Here is a 19111-nt window from a genome sequence, read left to right as displayed (position 1 = left end):
TGGAGGGAAGCAACGAGCCCCTTAATTTAGTCTTCTCTATCAACGCTCATTTGTTCCTTTGGGAAGTGGTTCTCTGTCTGCTGCTCTCCCTCATGCCAGCCCTTTAGTACTGGGCAGTATTACTCAGTGCTGCTGCACATTGGCAAGGCTGCCGAGGTTTGGCAAGGCCCCCGATGTTTTTCCTGTAGTCAATAGGTCGTATTGCCCTAGGCCTACCTGATTCCTTAAATGATGGCCAAAGCTTTCTGATCTTCTTGTCAGCATTTGAGTCCTTGAATGCAAGTCACCGTACTTCCGGGAGTGCTGATCTTGCATCCTCCTAGGGAACTGTGGTGCTCAGCCCCTCTCACCGCTGGCTGCTTCGTCAAATTAGTAAGCGTGGCTCGAGCTATTTAACTTTCTGCTGCTCAGGTCTGATGAAGTGGTGGTAGGGGGCTGCTCTGCCTACATTTGGAGTGTCAGGTTAGGGCCAGGGTGTGCGAAGGCGGGAGTGAATTACCAGGTGTCAGCTAAGCTGTTGAAACTGCCTATATATTGTTGGCCTGCAGCAAGCATGAGGTAAACTGTGTTAGTTTAAGTGCTGGTGAAAGCTATTAAAGATAACGTGTTTTATCTCACGTTTGCAATAGGTTACAAGCAGACACAGAATTATCACTGCTCAGCTGATGCATACCAACTCATTATGCCGTTGCAACTTGATCATGGATTTGTGGCCTTGGAGATGTGTGGGAAAATCTGTGTGCTTGAACTTGTCTGCGTGTTGTGATGGTTGGACTATCTTGCTTCTTTCAGAGACGGCTGCGAGGAGCTGAGGGAGCAACAACTTTAACCCATGCTCATTTGTCTGCCTTCTTCTAGGTGGATAAAGTTTGAAGAGAAGGTAGAACAAGGTGGGGAGAGATGGAGCAAACCTCATGTGGCCACATTGTCCCTACATAGCTTGTTTGAATTAAGGACATGTATAGAGAAAGGCTCAATAATGCTGGATATAGAGGCCTCTTCTCTCCCTCAAGTGGTGGGTAAGTAAGCTTCCTTGGCTCTTTCCCTAGACTCTTCCCTATAACTTTATCTTTTTATTAAACTTCAGGGTTTCCAGATTTCCTTTGAAAGTGAGGAACTGAGCATAGCTGCTCCGCCCTTCCCCCCGCCCCCAAAAAACAAACAAACAAACAAACAAACAAACAACAACAAAAAAGAACCCACAGGCTTCCTGAAATAAAACATGGAATAACCATGTGGGAAGACCCCAAGCTTTCCACTCCTATTAAGGGTGGTAATTTAAGGTAACTCACCCATTTTCAGTGCCCAGTGAAAATACTTGCTTTCCTTAAAAGAGCAAAAGAAATAATCCTTCTAGCAATAACAGCGAAAACTGAAAAATGCATGGAAGAAGAGGATAGGTGAAAGAAAGAAAGATAGATAGAGTTCTTGGGGTATTTTTGCTGCTATGGGTCCAACCTATAAGGACTTACCACCCTTAATCAGTTACAGGGGGATGGCTAGAAAACCTACAGAATTGATTTCCAAAATTGTTTAAACATGATCAATTTGTTGATGTCTAATGGTGACAGATAGGAAAGTTAAACTCACAGAGCTGTCTTTGTTGACTGGTGTTATACCAGAAACATGGGAGAGGAAAACTACTTGCCAGATGGAGAAAGATAAACGTGATGAGGAAATACATGTTGTTCTGAAAGGAGCGTTCCAAAAATTACTAATAAAATATATGAGCAACAAAAGCTGATGGAAAAATGTCACCTAACAAAGAATAAAGTTTTTGCAAACATTTTGTGTAACCAGACCTGCATGCATATAATCAGTCTTTTCTGAGTTAGTGTCGAAATATTAGGCTTTTTTCACCACAGATTTGAAAAGGCATTAATTTTTAGATAGCATATAGAAGATGACTTTCTGACTCATTGAGTTAGCAAATGTGATGCATGTTCTGCCTCTACTTTCCATAACTTTTATTATTAGCACAAATAAAAGTTACTGGTAGACAAATAAGAGCTGCCACTTTCCCTTGGGGGACAGCAYGTTAACTGAAGTAATAAAGAGAACAATTTAATGTGGAATTTAACGTACAATAGAGGTTCTTAGTAAATCTGGCTACTCCTTTTTTGCCCTGGAACAGAGGAGCAGAAAGGAGAGAATTGATGGAAAATGAGCAGCCTTTGCAATGAGATGGAAGTTTCTTTTACAGTGAAAAGGCAAAACCATGTAAGATGTTTTATCCTGTGAAAATGGGAGCAAATTCTGCCTTTTGCAGTTGCTGTCTTTTATTTTTTTAGTTCTAAGAGCTGAATGATCTAATTAGTTACTCATCTCCAGGACTTCTTTCCTGTAGTCAGATTAAGTTTTATTGGAAATCTGTGAAGTGAATGCAGACGTTGTTTAATTTGAAAGAAGTTTTACTGTTATATTTCTGGGAGCATCCTGGAACTCACAATGTAGCTGTAGCTTCCCCAGAAAAAAATACAGGTTCAGAGCAGATTCCACATTCTGGACTAAAAGCTGTCTTTTCCTGGCAATAGTTGCTTTGAAATCCACTTAATGTATGTATGAAAATAACAGAAGGGTGAGCGTCTTGGTGCAACATGTGCGTCAGTGGCTGTGTTACTGCTACTGGGCTGAGGGGCTCTGCTGGATGTTTATGTTTCATTTCAAAGGAAATGTTTAAAAGAGACTCCCACTAAAAATAAATTGGCAAAATTGGTGGTTTTGAGACGGGAAGGAAAGACTTCAGAATGGTAAGGTAGACTGAAAATTAACAGTCCCTCTCCCCCTGCTCTCCCCTGAGGTGACTGAAATTTGTTCCTTGTGTTTAATGCTCTTTTCTTCTCCCCTGCCCCCTCCTTGCATGCAACAGAAATGATTGTCGACAATCAGATCGAGACAGGCCTTTTGAAACTAGACATGAAGGACAAGGTCACCTACACACTGCTCAGGAAGCACCGGCACCAGACCAAGAAGTCCAACCTGCGCTCTCTGGCCGACATTGGGAAGACCGTCTCCAGTGCAAGTAGGATGTTTACCAACCCCGATAACGGTAATGCAGAGGCTAACTGGCTATAGCCTTCCTTGTTAAAGCAACCCACAAAACTCACCTGCCAAAAACTAACTCCGTTGCCATGGCGATGCTTTCCCTAACCCACAATTAGCATAGCAAGACCCAGGCTGATAATCCATCAGTGGTGGGCTCTGAAGGCTGCTTTGGCCGTGGCACATTGCTCTAACCCTATCTTCACTGGACAGAGTAGGAGAGGAGGCAGGTGTCAGGCAGCGGGATGCAGTGGTCATGGGCAACGCTAAGCAAAAGGCGTAGAGGCACTCTTGTGGCTACTGTGTAGGAGACGATATAGGAACAGCATTAGAAAAGACAGATTTAGAAGAAAACTCCAACCACGCCTGAAACCTGAAAGGCTGATTGTCTGAAATGTTCATACCGAGGCAAAGCTTTTGTGTGCGTTGGGTTTTGGTGTCCATGACACTCTTAATCAAAAATGGTGATGGGAATTATATGATCTAGCTTGCATTTTATTGCCATACAATCATTGTCCAGTGTGGGTAAAGCTGATTTCCATCTTGCTTTATTCATCCTAAAACTGTTTTGTGGAGTGTGTTTCATGTATGTCTCTATTTCTCCTTAAAAATGCCATGTATATAGTCTGTATAAATGTGTTTGTGTGCACAGATGCAGAGAGTTATAGAGGCCTTGGCAGTTAATCTGTACGTAATCATGCATTGAGATTTGCAATCTTTTTAATTGAGTTAATCAAAAAAGAGGATGTTTTAAGACTATTGTGTCTTGCAGTTCTGTGAACCGCTTCATGCGGCAGTATGAAAACTTGTTCAAAAGTCACTATTTTGAAATACCTAGAAACGAAAGCAAGCTGATATCAATATTACTACATTTGAGGCTTCTTAGCTTTCTGAGTTCTGCTTCTAAAGCTCACCCTAACATCTCTCCCTATCATATTGTGGTTCTTTATTAATACTTCCTACTTTTTATTGTCCTTTGATTTTGCAACAGGTGTGTGTGTGTGTGTGAAGAATATTTATGGCTCTTGATGATGCATCTTCGCATGTACCAGTGGCTTGATAATGCTGTCATTAAACAGATAACACAAAGGCACAGTAAAATGAATCGAGGGAACGCTCTAGAGGTGAACCTTTTCAGGGAATATCTGTGCAGAGATGCAGTGGAACAAAGCAGGGGACTGGGCTTTGAACAGCACTGTAAAAAAAAGTTACAGTTGGTCTGAATTCACATTCTGGGGAAGGAACTACAGCACTGGCAGATGAAGTTACTGGTGTGCACTGAAGACGAGGAGGCTGTTGCAAAGCCCATTCAGTGACTGGAAAGGCATTCTCAGGCATTACTTGCAGTGGTGTGTGCACATATTAATTAATTTATTTGTTTATATATTGGTTACTGCCTCCATGACTACTTCTTTCTCTGAGCCTTTGAAAGAAAGGGTGAACAGGCTTGCCCTGTAATATGGGAGGCAGAATTTAAGAAGTTAATATGTAGCCTGCGTCACTGAGGTTTCAGTCTCCCTGCGTGCAATGTAGGTGATGCCGTTGCTTCTAGGCTCCAGCTCACAGCCGCTTTCCTAAAGGTAGGCCCTGAGTGTTSCAGTAGCACGAAGCGTGGTTTTCAGGCTAGCCCGTGGTGCATTTCTGATGGCACAGTCAGACCAAACTGCTGTCATGGTACTACAGTACGTAGTATGTAAAACTATTCAGATGGTGAACTCTTGGCTGTTGGGAGTGTCTCTGTGTTGGGGGAATGATATGCTTAAACAGCTAGCCAWATTTAGTGTTTTCCTCTGTCAGTGATTTCCTCAGGGGTAGAAATGTAAAGCAACCTGTAGGATTGACTGCATGACACTGTTACAATTGGTGATTCCTTCAGACCCAACAAGAGTCTAACTGAAGGGAAAGGGGTTAAAATGTGCTGTTTACAACATGCATCCACCTTCTGCCTCTGCATTGCATCTGTTTTTGACTGCACCGTATGCTTGTAACAGCCTCTTCTTTTTTCGGCAGCTGGTCAAGTTCTTCCTTTCTACAGTAAGTCATTCACTGAGGAGCCATCAAAACCTCAGGGTGCTAAAGGCAAAATAAAAGTTGCTTAGAATATTAATGAAGGTAAACCATGCATAGTGCATTATTTTGCTGTACTTCAGATGATAAGTCCTGGCTCTTTGCTGTACAGAGCCAAATTTTCAGTGCTGGTTTTAACATGATTGTCCTGAGGGGATGACACTGGTRAGGGACATACATATAAGTTCTCACTCCAGCACATGCTTATTTTTCATGGCTTAGGACATCCTTTGCTCAGGTTCTACGTGACTTAGCTTTTCATTCATTTATTTTTCTTGTTTGAAGAGACTGTGTGGGCCCTGTCTCTGTTGGACTGAGTCTTGGCTTTGCTTAGCCTGTCGGCTGACCTTGAACCAGTTCTTTCATATTGTTTTGCCCCTGTCTCCACCTAGGATATTTGTATATTATAACAATATATAATGCATTATGTTTCATGACAGCTTTGAGACTTAAGGAGGAAGAGACATATACAAAGGGAAATAATTTATGAATAGTTGTTACTGATATTTATTATTTACACTTTAATGAAAAAGTAACTCCAGAATGTATATCATTGAGATATACGGGGCTCCCTGGAGTTCAGCGAGCGCATCTTATGTGCTTCTGAAGGCAGAATTTGTCCTTTAGACAGATAAAAATTTAATAAAGCCARCAGGACTGCAGCTGTCTCTCACCATGGCTAATAACAATAATAAAAGTGCCACCAGCCCCAGGTGCTCATAAATTTCCCTAGAGTTTCTTTCCAGGCAGATATTTGCTCTCAAGTGCTACCCTTCATTCCAGTGTTAGTAAAACATTCATATACTGTTCCTGCTGCACGCAGGTCAGTGTGAATGGCAGTCCCTCAGGACATGGGACCTGTGTACCTCTTGCTTCTTACCTCTGGGTGATAGCTTTACAGGCTGATATATTCAGAAAGCAGCTTGGCCTTCTGCTCGGCCGGTGTTTACTGCCCTTGGTAAAATGGTAACTTCTCATCTTTAGTCTCTCTTAAAACACATGGATGTAAATTATGAAGCACAGTGCTAATTTAGTTTACGCAGTTATTGCATGTCCATTAAAGGCTGTTAGTAAGACAACATCTACTGACACTTAACTAGACTATACAATACTTAGTCTAAAAATGTTACTGGTTCTTACTGGGTAATCACAATTTCTTTGGAACCTGTGAATTTGGTGTGTATCTAATTATATCAAGCTATTTTCAAAAACATTTATTTGAGAAACAGCTTTGACACCTTTGCATAGTGTCATTACAATAGATTCTGTCTGCTAGTGATCTTTCTTTTTTCTTTTTAAGAAAAGTTATAGTTATATTTATACACAAATTAAATAATGATAAATTTCTTTGATGGTATTTGTTGGATCTTAAATCTGGAGACAGCCAAGGACCAATAAAAATATTTAGGTGCTTATATCTCACATGTCAGAGTGAGTAAATGACTACATATTAGATGTTCTAACGTTTTCTATGCCTTTCTTACCTTTATGATAAAGTTACTATAAACTACAGCTCTGACAGTATGAATATTCATAATTAGAACTTTTCGAGAAGTTTTGAATATGTCCTAAGGTAGTCTTCATGCATAGGGCAAGGGAAAAAAAAGGGTAAATTAGCAAAAGTTACGAAGGCTTTAGTCTGGAGAAAATACTGTATTTTCACTTTGTTGTGTATTGTCACAAGTCAGTTGAGCTTCTCTATAAAGCACTGAAGCGTGTGGCTATTGCCATGCTCTTCGTTTATCTTCTCGAATTCTGGTCTCAGTGTTTGGAGCTGTCGTGATGTATGAATGAGCCCTCTGCAGTTTTATGAAATGCATGTAGAAATTCAGCAACCTAAGAAATGCTGCTTTTTGGAGGTGACTGGGAGAGTAAACGTTCATCTCCCCACCACCGCCATGCCTGATTCCTGATGGTCTCCAGGCACTCTCTGGGCATGGGAAGACCCAACCTGGGATGACTGTGTCTCTGGGGCCAGCRGTTGGACAGGCATCCTGTTCCCAGCTCTTTTATTTTACCACTGTTTTTGCAGCCAAACTAAGTGGCAATCAAATTGGCAGAAACACTGGACTTGGGAGTGGTAAAGCTTTTTATTCATAACTGCGTCATAAAGACTGATATTCTGATATTTTGGCTTGCCCAGTGATYGTGTTTGTAAAAAGATATTTCCTTAGAAATCCTTCTGCCATTGGGAAAGAAATTGTGCAAAAGATGACAATTTCTTGTGTGCTGTTCGATGGAGGAGGATAAATCAATGCATTTCTTTGCTGTCCCTTGAGCAGGATACAGATGATTATCAAAAAGCTAAACAGACAGAGCTGCACTACGTAATTGCTAAAAGCTACTTTTAYGAAGACAGTGTCCTTTTTGTTGCTTTTTATTGGTAGAAAGCAGTGAGATATCTGATATGTTCAATGAGGAGTTTCAGAAGCATTTAAATTGAACTGCCACATGTTTTCTGACAGAGGTGCACTAGCRTGTCTTGTGTTGTTAACTGCCTTTCTAAGAGTTCTGGGTGTTAGTTCAGACATGTCCTTTTCTGGCACAGAATACAACATTTGAATCGAGCCCCTGCGATAAATAATATGTAGACAGGAGTCTGTCCAGCAGGTTTTGACCATCTGGCACCCGTCTGGACTGTAATGTAGAGCTCCCATTGATTTGTCCCTGTATAAGATGAGAAGGATGTGCACCATTCCTTATTCAGGTGCCTGAGGGCTATCTAATAAATGTTCAGCGGTACTTTGATGATGAAATTTGCTATGCAGTGTGTGTTTTAGCTATTATTATTTAGAAGAGAGCTATGAGTGTTCTGCTTGCCAGCGTTTTGCTTAACTTAGGCCCATGAGAGCCACTGGCACAAGCATTGCAGAGTAGCGATCAAATCATAATAAAAACAAACTGGCAAAAGCTGTAGAGAATAGGGGTGTGTTTGTGTGCAAGGATGTAACCTTTGTGGATAATGGCATGCTACCCATCACGGTGTGAATGGTGTCTGTGCTGTCCAAACACCTGGTGTATGTTTTACAGAGAAGAGGTAGGAGGCAGTTATTTATTTTTGCTGTGCTAACAGAGTAGTTTGGAAACACTTGAGTTAAAATAACAATTATGCTGTCTGCAGTGCATTAGATGATGCACTGAGAAAGTGGAAGCTAGTAACAGGTGAAAACTTTTCCCCCTTAAGTTCTTATTCTGCGTCAGAATGCATCTTTATTCTGTAAAGTGTTTTTCACCTGGGACCTGCATCCCAGGTCCCTTCAAAGAGTTGAATGATACAATGACGGTTAAATAGTAATAACAGTGGCGGAGAGAAATTAAGCCAGAAATGAGATTTCTCAAGAGACACTTGAAAAAAACCCAATCAGTTTAGTTAACTGTTTGCATTATTTGAAATATTACAAAATAGAGTATGCATTTTCAAGCCCTAATTGATGTCTGTTTTGGTGTTTATATGGCCAGGATATTCAAAATTGGTTCTTACGGGGAAGTGACCTGATTTTTTTTTTTCAAAAGCAATGTGTGTCTGCCATTCTTATTTCCTGCCTGTGCTGGGGACTGCTCAGTAGAACTAGAATTGAAGCTACTTTATTTAGGTGCTTGAAGTCTGGTTCTGCGATGCGTGAATTTCAGGCACCTAGAATTAAAAATCTGCCCCAGACCTGCCGAATGAACCATGAAGGCTGAAGCTGCAGAAGAGATTTGGCGCTTCAAATGAGGGGGCTTGTTTTTTTGTCCCTGACCTATGCAGAAAGGTGCACGATGCACTTGTGTACATAACTACAAATGTCCAAAACCTCTGCCTCCTAACTTGCTTGCTTGTGCGATTGCTTGAGCATTTTCTCCCTTTCGTTTTTTTTTTTTTTGACTTTTCTACTTTGCTCTCTTCCTCCTCTCTGCTGCTGCTGCTGCTGTCTCCTGCTTGCACCACCAAAGCACGCAGCCCACTTGAGAGCTCCGTGCCCTGCCTAGCGACACGCACGTTGGATGATGAGATCCGAGTGCAGCGCAGCCCCAGCGTGGGATGGCTCAGTAAGTCCCAGGGTACGGGCAAGCGGGCTGGGGTACTGCGCTTCCTTGCGAGAGTTTGGAGGAAGAAGAWCGGGTAGCTCTCAGCAATCAAAGTTTCTTAATGCTTGCTGCTCCGTTACCAGTGGGAGGATTGGAAAGACCAGTCCTCRTGGCATGGCTGCTGGTCCAGCTGTCCATGTTACCCCTCTTCTCCACGCACTGTGCTCTCTTTCACTCTGTTTTCACAATCTGTTTTCACAGTGGTGAAGTGGGTAGCTCATTTGCACTCCCATTCAGGCAGTGGTCTCTCTCATAACCTACCCTGCAGAATTTAATGCATGTTTTGGTATATCTTTTGGCTATCGGAAGGGTTTCATTAATTTTGCCACAAATGCAGTATTAGAAATAAAACAAACTTAAGTATTTTAATTTCCATATAAATTAAATGCAGAAATAAGCTCCCTTTGTGACACAGCTAGCAGGCCCTGGCAGCTTTGTGCCTCGGTGGTGAGTTGGGCTTGCCTCAGGCCCCAACTCTCTCCCGTTACCCTTYGGAGAGTCTTACTCCTCAGCAGCCATGCATATCACAGAGGAGTGTGCTGTTCACAGAAAAAGGCACAGCTTACTGCGCTGATGGCAGAGAGGCTCTTTACAAGCCATAGCAATCTCTAGAAAACTGAATTTCAGGCTATTTACTGTGTAGGGAACCTATTAGAAGAATGAGATAATAACGTAGAGGTGTTTGGATTATCGCATTACTTTTTGCACCAGTACTGCATTGAACGCAGTCCAGGAAGAGGCTTGCATTGCCTTTGCTAGAGTGACAGTAATGCAAATGAGGCCTGAGCTGGGAAATGATCCTTAGCTAGCAAACTGGGGAAAAATGAACGTGGTGTGCTAAACCTTTGGCTGAAATGTCAACAGAAGACATTTTTGACTCCATTGCTCTGATCAGGGCTGGGATTGGAGTCTGTAGGCTGAGACTTGTTGCTTTCTTCTCTCAGATTCTTTGGTATTTAAAGTTGCTGACCTGAAGACTACAGATTTTTACAGTTCTTCTTCTTTAAGATGTTTCTCAGAATTCTTATTGCTGGGTTTTTCATAGAGGCTGAGATTGCCTTGTGACGTTGTAATCTCCAAACGGTTGAGTCTGCTGCAGGGTTTGTCCTTACAGGCAGGTTGTTACACTAAAAAAAAAAATGACCATTTGACATGTCCTTGCTGCCTTTGGGCCTTCAGAGGTGCACAAGGGTTAGGAAAGAGAGTTAAATGGGATTTAGGCTGTGCAAATCTGTGCCATAGTGTCTATACAGCAAAATGGATTTTGATAGAAAAAGTACAGACAGGTTTGCACATGCTGCATCTTGTAGTTCTAGTTATGCTTGTGTGCAGCCCTGACTTTGCTTGGCACTCACTGTACTTTCAGGGAGATGGGATAATTTTGAAATATAAGTGGGGGCACTGACAAGTTTCTCAGGTCAGCGAAGCTGCTTAAAGATGGTAGATGTGGTTTCCAGTCRACGTTTTAAAGACCATCAAAGACAGTACTGAGTGGGAGTAGTCTGCTTGAGGACTTTGCAAAGCTTCTTCCAAAGATGATAYGCACAGACACCAAACTTGAGGAGARAACAGTCACACTGCACCCTCAGAAGATTTTGGCTGTCTGCGTTAGGTGTAAAATTTGTTGCAAGGGGATGGAGATATGAATCATCCTTACCCTGAAAGCTCTATGTAAGTCAGGCTTACGAGACATTTTCTACCTCCAAAGAACAAATAACACTTTTTAGACTTCTGATAGTCAGAACTCTTAATGCAAGGCCACTCTAGCGACTGAAGAATGGAGTGAGTAAGATCGGTGTGCTGTGCCAAGTGAAATTAGGAGGAGAGGCTTTGATCTCACTTGTTAAATATAGTGTCATGATTAAAGGCTCTGGATAGGTCCGCCTTGGCACTTTGTGGTCGCACCATGCCTATGTTTTGTCCCAAACTTAGTCTCCATAGATAGAAACAAAGGGATTGTGATTTCCTTGAAAATGGAGAATCACATTTATTTTTTGTTTGGAACTTTTTGTACTCATTACTGTCTAACTTCCAGTACAGGAGACTTATGTGACTATTTTTTATTAAGTGTGCTGAACGTAGATTATAAAAGGTCTAATACCCTGTAGTATTCAAAATATAGGGGATTTCTCTTATAGACAGAGAGTTATTTGGGGGAAAATTATAGATTTGTTTGCACTGAGCAGTCTTCAGTAGTGTGGGCAAAGTTACAGGGGGCAGGGTGACATGACAGCAGAGGAGGCAGCTGGTCTCTGTGAAAACTTCATAAAGTGCAGATGAATGCCCTGCAGTAAACGCYGAACACCAAGGCTGGCAGGTGTGCCTGCGCGTAAGGGACTGCGCGTATTCACCCCTCTATCTGCTGTTGGTAGCTGCTGAGGTTGGCCAATGCCAGGTGGAATTGGCTGAGTAATGCTTGCGGGAGTGTGCAGGTTGAAGCAAATGTGTTGAGGTTAGTGAGGTTTCYTTGCCAAGTGGTCAGAAGACTTTCTGTACCTGGTGCCTGGCAATGATRAATGGCTGTTAGTAGTGAAGCTAGATTTATATTAAAGTGCTCACACCTCTCTATGGGGTTAGCTCGCAGAAACAAGTGCAGATGCCGAGTTTGGCTTTCTCCTTAGTACCAGGTCCTTTTACCTGCTAAGAGCTCTGTCAGTGCTTGAAATAAGAGCACTATCACACAACACTTTCTAGGCAGTTTCTTTAGAGAATACATCAGAGCAGTACTGTATTGCTGGCTAGGGGTTAGTGGGGAAGAGAAGGAGATTGATGATCCAAAGCTTTCTAACTGACAAAAACAGTTTCTTTAGAGCTCTGCACCCTGACGTTTCTGCATCGTATTGTACAAACAGTTTTGCCTGGTGTGCCTCACTTTGAGGCTTCATACATTTGTCCTTGCTTAGCCCTGTAGCAACARTAGTGTTGCTATAGTTGTGATAGCTTAAGAGTATAGGCAAGGTCATGTTTGTAGGGAGATGTAGGATCTTTATTAGATCAGTGGATACATTTGGAAAAAAACAGAGAAGATTTTTGGCACATCTGTCTGTCCTCACATCTAGAACAGAAATGGGAAACCTCAAGCACAGTATGCATTGAGAATAGTTGCTCTGAGTTTGATTAAGTTATGTTGATTAGGTCAGGAAATGAAGAGAAAAGGTAATTGGCATTTGCGAAGCATAAAAGACTGTTACCAAGAGGTGATAAAGTCATTAGCCACTTCCTCTAGAAAGAAAGGTAATTATCTCCTAAGGAACATTCAGTCTTGGATGTCTCATAAACAAAGCAAACAAATTTGTAACCTGGAAAAGTATCAGCTTTGAAAGCTGTGGACCCTCACGTTAGTCTGTTTCCTCCAGAACTGGGCCTAGAAATTTGGACAACCACCAAAGCAGTATGTAGAAAATGAAGACAGACATTCAGCAGATGCCTTTCTCTACAATTATGTAGTGCAGCTCTTCTGAATAAAATGCATTAAAACATCAGTAAAAAATGGTGTAAAATAAAACCATTAATGTTTTCCTCACCTTCCCCAAAGCTTTTTAGAAGCACTGCTTAGTTTCCTCTCAGTGAGACRTTAGCCAGTGCCAGGAGTTGGAGGTATCAAACTAAGATTTGAACAATAAAAAATGTAATTCTGCAATGCTATGTCTTTGTCTATATTAGATAAACAACTCGCACAAAGCAGTGTATCCGCTTTGTGCAGATGGGCAGTGTGGGATATGCAGCTCTGAGACCAGCCCACAACTGTTCCCATCTCTGCAGGTCTCTGTAGTTCTCCAACTCTATTTAAATCTGCTGAATACTTTTTTGTTTCATTTCTCTCACTCAGTAACCCTCAGGTCAACTGATAGAAGCTTTGCTTTGACTCACCGAGCTGCATGAAACCAATTATCAGTGTGAACAAGCTTCACATTAAAAAAAATGCTTCCCTGTCTCTTGGTTTGATTTTATTGGCTCAGATTTGCAAAACGCCCATGTGTTTCTCTGCACAGAACTTCRATCTTTCATTTCAGTCCATGGGTACATTGTATACTTGTCAAAGATTTCCCRGAATTGGCATTTTCTTTGCAACCTTTAAAAGAAAATTAATTGCACAATATATTAAAAAAAAGAATCCCTGTGTTTTAATAATGGACTTAAAGATTCCAAGAATCTGGTTTTATTTTGATTTTTTCCATCTATATTCTTTACCAAATATTTCTTATATATTAGTTCCTAACACAGAAGGTGTTATGAACACCTTTTTAGAAAAACTAATATGTACATTGTGTAATTGACACTAGCACATTTGATCRCTTTTTTGCTGGCTTATTTATGCATTGTGTATCTCCTCCTTGCAGGTTTCATATCAAACACATTGATCAAAATTTTAAACATTGTTAAGTCTCGCTTGCTAATAATCAAATGGGAGGCTGGTTAAGATTGTATGTATCTTGAGCTAGTCTTACAAGTGGTATTTCTCATTTCACRTATTTGTAAAACATTGTAGAGATAGGTGGAGTCCCAGATCTGGTTCAGAATGACAACAGGAAGTAAGAGAAGCTGGATCCCCCTTTTGGAGTATCGAACTGAGCTTTGCTTTTACTGTGCTGTTCTTTCTTGGATGTGATGGTAACATGTGACATGTATATTGAGATTCAGTGGCTTGTAGCAAAGAGTACTGCAGGTCTACCTCCACATACATTGAATATATTGGAAAGAAAATGCAATACTGGGAGTTCAAATCTTCTTACTACTCCTTTTTTTTTGACTCAATATGCATAATAGGATACTATTGTTTTTAAATGGTGGTATTAATCGGTTCATGCTATAAAAGATGAGTTATGTTATAACATGAGCTGTGGATATTCAGCAGCATTGAAATGACTTAGCATGAACTTTAATRGTAGATATTCTGAAGAGCTCAGTAGTAGATCTGTGTCCTGTATAGAGAGACYAGATTTGTTTTCTCTGGGAGTTGATCAGCACTGACAATTTGGTCTTTCATTATATGGATATCTAACCGTTAGTTTCGTCAATGTTGTCTTGAAACATCCTAACCTAGAAATACCTCAAAAGTTGGAAAATGCCTCTGTGACAGCTTTCTTTAATATTTTCTGTCTTTCTGGTTATATTCATGATCAAAAACTCTGTAATAACAGCTCCTGTTGTTCTGCTTCAGGTTCCAATGAGAGTGGGCGAGAAGGGATGGAAAAATTTCAGAACAAAAGAAAACGCATGCCAATTGCAGGGGTTTAGAATATTSTATCCATCCCAGCAGTCCCCTTTACTGCTGCTCTTTTGATTTTTCTTCTTTTATGGCTATTTCTGGGTTTCTTCAGTTTTAACTATAAAGGCTTTTAGTAGGATTGTAGAAGTGAATTATGAAATAATGGGTCCCCCCCTCCAAGTTCTTTCGGACTATTTTCATGTAGTTCTACTTCAGTTCTRCTTCAGTCTACATAAGAAGAAGTAGGAAAAGTAGTCCATAAGGGAGCATGCAGCTCCTGTCTAGTTGTTTTCCAGTGCTTGAATGTCATTATTTCGGGCTTACAGATGAACAGTTGATCTTTGAAAGGTAAATGGAAGTTACCTATTTCCTCTGTTTGCATCTGTGTTTTCCTTTGTCTCTCCAGAGTATCTGGTCTTAGGAATTGTTGACTTTAGGCCTACCGATTCGGTGCACACGTCATTTAGCTCAGTAAACCCCTAGGGTTCATGGATTTAGTTAACAAGGTTACCTGCCAACCTTCCTCATTGCATGAGCTGCATAYGCAGTCTTGTAGCAGGTACTGGCTATGTAGGAAGCTAAGAGAAATGGTTCAGAGGTAGCAGTGACCATGAGGGTCCCACTGCTGTGTTGCAAAATGGGTTTGTAACTGGGTCCCTGGATGACCCAGCAGCGTCAGCCTCTGCAGCCAGATGCTAGTTTGTTTTTTCCAACAGCCAGAAATTATGAAAGGTCTTAGACAGTATCGCTGTTCTAAAGCTTGCAGGAATGCTGTGGATCAGAAATGATGAACCATTCACATCTTTCTATTCCATGTGCCACGTGAATTTATAGAAAGCAGCCTGTCAGGGTCTCAGATTCCACATGTGAACCTCCCTTGTGCAAGGAAAGGTGTTGCTGTAGCCTGAGCCTCTGTGTTCTTCTTACGGGATTGAAATAGGTCCTTTAATTGGTGTTGACGTTGTTCTTACAGGCAGTCCAGCCATGACTCACAGAAACCTGACTTCCTCAAGTTTGAATGACATCTCTGACAAGCCTGAGAAAGATCAGGTAAGCTTCGCATTTGGACTTCACTTGATGGTGTGTGTGGTTAGAAGCTAGATGTTTAGAGAGCGCCTTTGTGCTGTCAAACTGAAGCAGATGAAATGGGCCAGCAGTGAGTCTGACAGAGTCCTGTCACTGGATCCTTCGCTTCCTAAGCATCAGCCTTGAAAGAAGCTGGTCGAACTCTCACAAAGTCTGAAGCAAGTTCTGCCATGTACAGAAGCTACCTGGCAACCTGCCAGATATCAATCTGTGAGAAGGGAATGCACAACATACAGCTTTTGATATATTTTCTGATCCTCTTTGCACTGAAAAYGGGGTCTTTCTTTCAGCTGGGGCCCCGTGTTACACTGTGTGGTAGCTGCGGTCGTGCAGCACTCCATGACATGCATTCGCAAGGGAGAYGTGATGGAGCAGGAGCATTTAAGGAAATGTGTCCCCCCTACATCAGTTATCCTAACAAAAAATGTTACCTCATGCTGTGCAATTGTGCATCACTTCAGAAATGCAACTTTAATAAAAGATGACAGCAGAAGAATAGCATCTAAGTGAAGATGAATTATAGAGTTAAGTTGAATTAGCCTGTAGTGCCCCAAGAAATGAGCTCTTCCTTACCAGTCTCCAGGAATTTGTCTAATTTCTTAGAACAGGGCAGTTTATGGTATATTGTACGGGCTTTCTTTGTGTGTGCTCGTGTGCTCTCACCGTTTCTGAGAGTTTAAGAGTTTGAGGGCTAGGAGTGAGTTTAGTTTTACTCTAATGTCTGAATAAAGTCTCTGTGTAAGTTTCAAAAAATCTTTATCTTAGTTTTAAAAAATGGGTTATTCTCAGAACACAACTGTTTCTTTCAGAGCATCTTTTTTTCCCCATCCTTCAGTGTTCTTTAGTCCCGTAGTTATTTTCAATGCAAATGAGAGTTACTTTGGAAAATTGTTTGGGTAAGACAGTATATGCTGTCCAGTTGAGAGTGACTCTTGTCCTTCCAATGATGACTGGTTGCAGTCTTTTTTAAGAGCAACTCTGCTGTATAGCAACACAGCAATGTAGTTGATGTAGGAAAAAAAAGAAGTTCAGAGTAATTAAATGTGGTAAAACTGTTCTTCAGCGTGCTCCCGATATCCTTTCTCCCTCTACTGGCATGTCATTTATGCTACTATTACTTCCCTATTCAAACAATTATAAATACATAATCTTCCCATTTAGTAAGTGAAAAATCCATGCAAAAGGAGGAAATGGAGGATAAGAAAATAAACATTATAATATTGCATGTGCAAAATAAATATAACAAAGAAATAAAAATTCCCCCTCTAGTATTAACTTTAATTATTCAAGAAAATACTTAAAGAGAAAGGATGCAGAGAGTGTTTCACATTGACCCCAGTGTCATYCAAAGTTGTAGCATGCATTTATATAACTTTTTTCCCAAAAATATGTTTCCATTGTTGTATGCAGACATACATGGGGAAGGGATAGGACTGTAAGACAGCCTTTCCATTGGAAAGGCTGCTGTGTGTTACATTTTAATCACACTGTAATTGGGATGTTATAGGCAGAGTAGTAGAAAACTAGATCTAAATATTGCAGCAGGCTCTTTAGATCCCTGCAGTACAAATGTTCTGTTGTTTCTCCTGCTGAAATTTCTATGGACATATTAAACATATCCAGGTAATAGCCTTTTTGTGTTGAGTCAAGGATAAAAACAGATTTTTCAGTAGTGCTAATAGTGAGCTGTGTTAATAAATCCAGTTTGGAAGTGTACTACAGTTTTTAACATTCAGTATAGATAATGCTTGACTATTTATAGTGAAAACCGTTACTTTTAAACTAACTTGTTCCAAAAAGCTGTTTAGTTAATTAGCCAGTGTCTGGCTGATGAACTTTGCCCAGTGGAACCCTTGTACTGTAAGTGTTTCAAAGTTGGCCTGAGAAATCACCTTAGATCTCAGTTTTTAGTTACTGATTAACTGCAAGTTGTGTCTTGATAAAATTTGTGAAATTGTGATGATGCCTAGCAACTTTCTTGAGTAAAACTTAGCATGCAGTACRGGAGACGAGGGAATAATTCGTGGTGTTATGACAACAGGAGCTAGAAGGAGAACAGATTTTCTTGCCTTGACAGCAGAGTGGCTGGTTTTCATTATTTTGGTATCCCATCTGGAAGTCTGACAGTTAATATGGCCATATAGTGAGATAAGAGTCTGCTAAAGAAAAGAGGCTACATATTTTTTTATTTTTTTTATGCATATCAGAGACCAGCGTGTCTTCAAACTATGACAGGCTGAAGTTAGTTTATGACAGTTGCTTAGAGCAGGACTGGGACTGAACTCTTCTATCAATCACTTTTTTTGCAAATACAGAGAATATGACGTATGGGTGTTTTAAATGAAAAAAGACTTTAAACAAACATTTATATATCTTTGTCATTTTTCCTGCCTACCTACATCCTTATTTTCAGTATTACAACTTCTTGTGCTGACAGGAGTGGTGCAATTAACAATACAGTGAGCTTGTAACCAGAATACTTTTATGTGTGTTTCGGTAGGTTCTTATTAAGCAGAAAGATGCCATGTAAAAGTAAAGCGTATTTCCTGGATGCTCTCACTTCRAACTGTGAAAAGTGCTCCTCAGAAGACATTTCCCTTTTCTTTCTTTGTTTCTCTTTCATTATCTCTTTCTATTTTTGTCTTTATGGAGAAGGGCTGGTGGGAAGTGCTTTGTAATTGCCTCAGGACCTTCCACCCTCCCTTTTCTGAGGCTGGCAGAGTGGGTTTTGTGATCTGGCCACCCACAGGACATCCTGGAGGGAAACACTGAACCCTCTTGGAACAGTTCTTGTTCTGTAAAGCCTATCTGGTTCCTGCCAGTAAACACTGGACGCTCATCTAACTGGAAGCGGCCACAGTAGTTTGAAGCAGCCATTCTTTTCAGTGCCCTTCGGCCTGCATGTGAGAATCTTCTTACCCAAGTACTAGCCTTCTACCACAGTGATTTTAAACTTTGTGCATCGTGGGATGCTCTGTCTCTGCTTAGGAACAGTTCCCTCATGTCTGTTTGGAAATGCAGACTGATCCTGGTCCTGAGCATCCTGCCCTGGCACAGGTCCCTACTTCCCTCCTTCCTTTCACCAGGATGTTATAATGTCTGGGTTGAAAACTTCTGTCTCCAGTCATATGATCCTGATAAGTCTTTGTAATGTTTGTTTGGAATCATTCTCTTCAGAGCCCAAGGGGGAGCAGATCTCAGGTGCACTGCAGTTGCTTTACCACTCGTGAGGCATTTGTCTCCAGTGTGGACCTCCCAAGCTGGGAGGAAGCAGGTTAGTCCTCAGATTCAGTGAAGACAGACGGAGAGTGGTCAGATGAATTTTACCGTAGAGATACGAATTTACAAAGCRGGGACTGTAATTGTCAAAAATAGAATTGTTCCATTCAATTCCACATTCCTAACAACTGGGGAATTTTAAGGATGAACTTTAAGTCTGCAGTGAACAAAAGAAGCCTGGAGAAGGTCAGAAGAGGACATTTAGGGGGAAGCTCTCTGCAGAAAAGTGGAATGCGTTGGTATGTTCACTAATACACTTGACTGCTTCTCTCTCCTTCTGGAGCTTTCTTGTTACTGGTAGCAAGGCCTGAGGGTGGTTACCTGGGTATGGCTGCTTGGAAATGGCTTCTTTTCTCTCTT

General features: G+C 41.1%; 1 protein-coding gene across 1 annotated transcript in view; it reads left to right on the top strand.

Annotated features, from left to right (window-relative positions):
• Positions 1-19111, top strand: part of SLC4A4 (solute carrier family 4 member 4) — a 166814-nt gene that overhangs the window by 74733 nt on the left and 72970 nt on the right. The window contains exons 4-6 of the mRNA XM_085304108.1: positions 859-1019; positions 2870-3049; positions 15360-15436. Of these exons, the coding sequence (XP_085160234.1) occupies positions 859-1019; positions 2870-3049; positions 15360-15436 (418 nt within the window). The remainder of the gene's footprint in view (positions 1-858; positions 1020-2869; positions 3050-15359; positions 15437-19111) is intronic.

The sequence above is a fragment of the Rhea americana genome, unplaced genomic scaffold (genome assembly GCF_003343005.1).
Source record: "Rhea americana isolate MKP2758 unplaced genomic scaffold, rheAme1 scaffold_203, whole genome shotgun sequence".
Classification (NCBI taxonomy): domain Eukaryota; kingdom Metazoa; phylum Chordata; class Aves; order Rheiformes; family Rheidae; genus Rhea; species Rhea americana.
The sequence above is the reverse complement of the archived record's forward strand: the minus strand, read 5'-3'. Positions and strand labels throughout refer to the sequence as shown.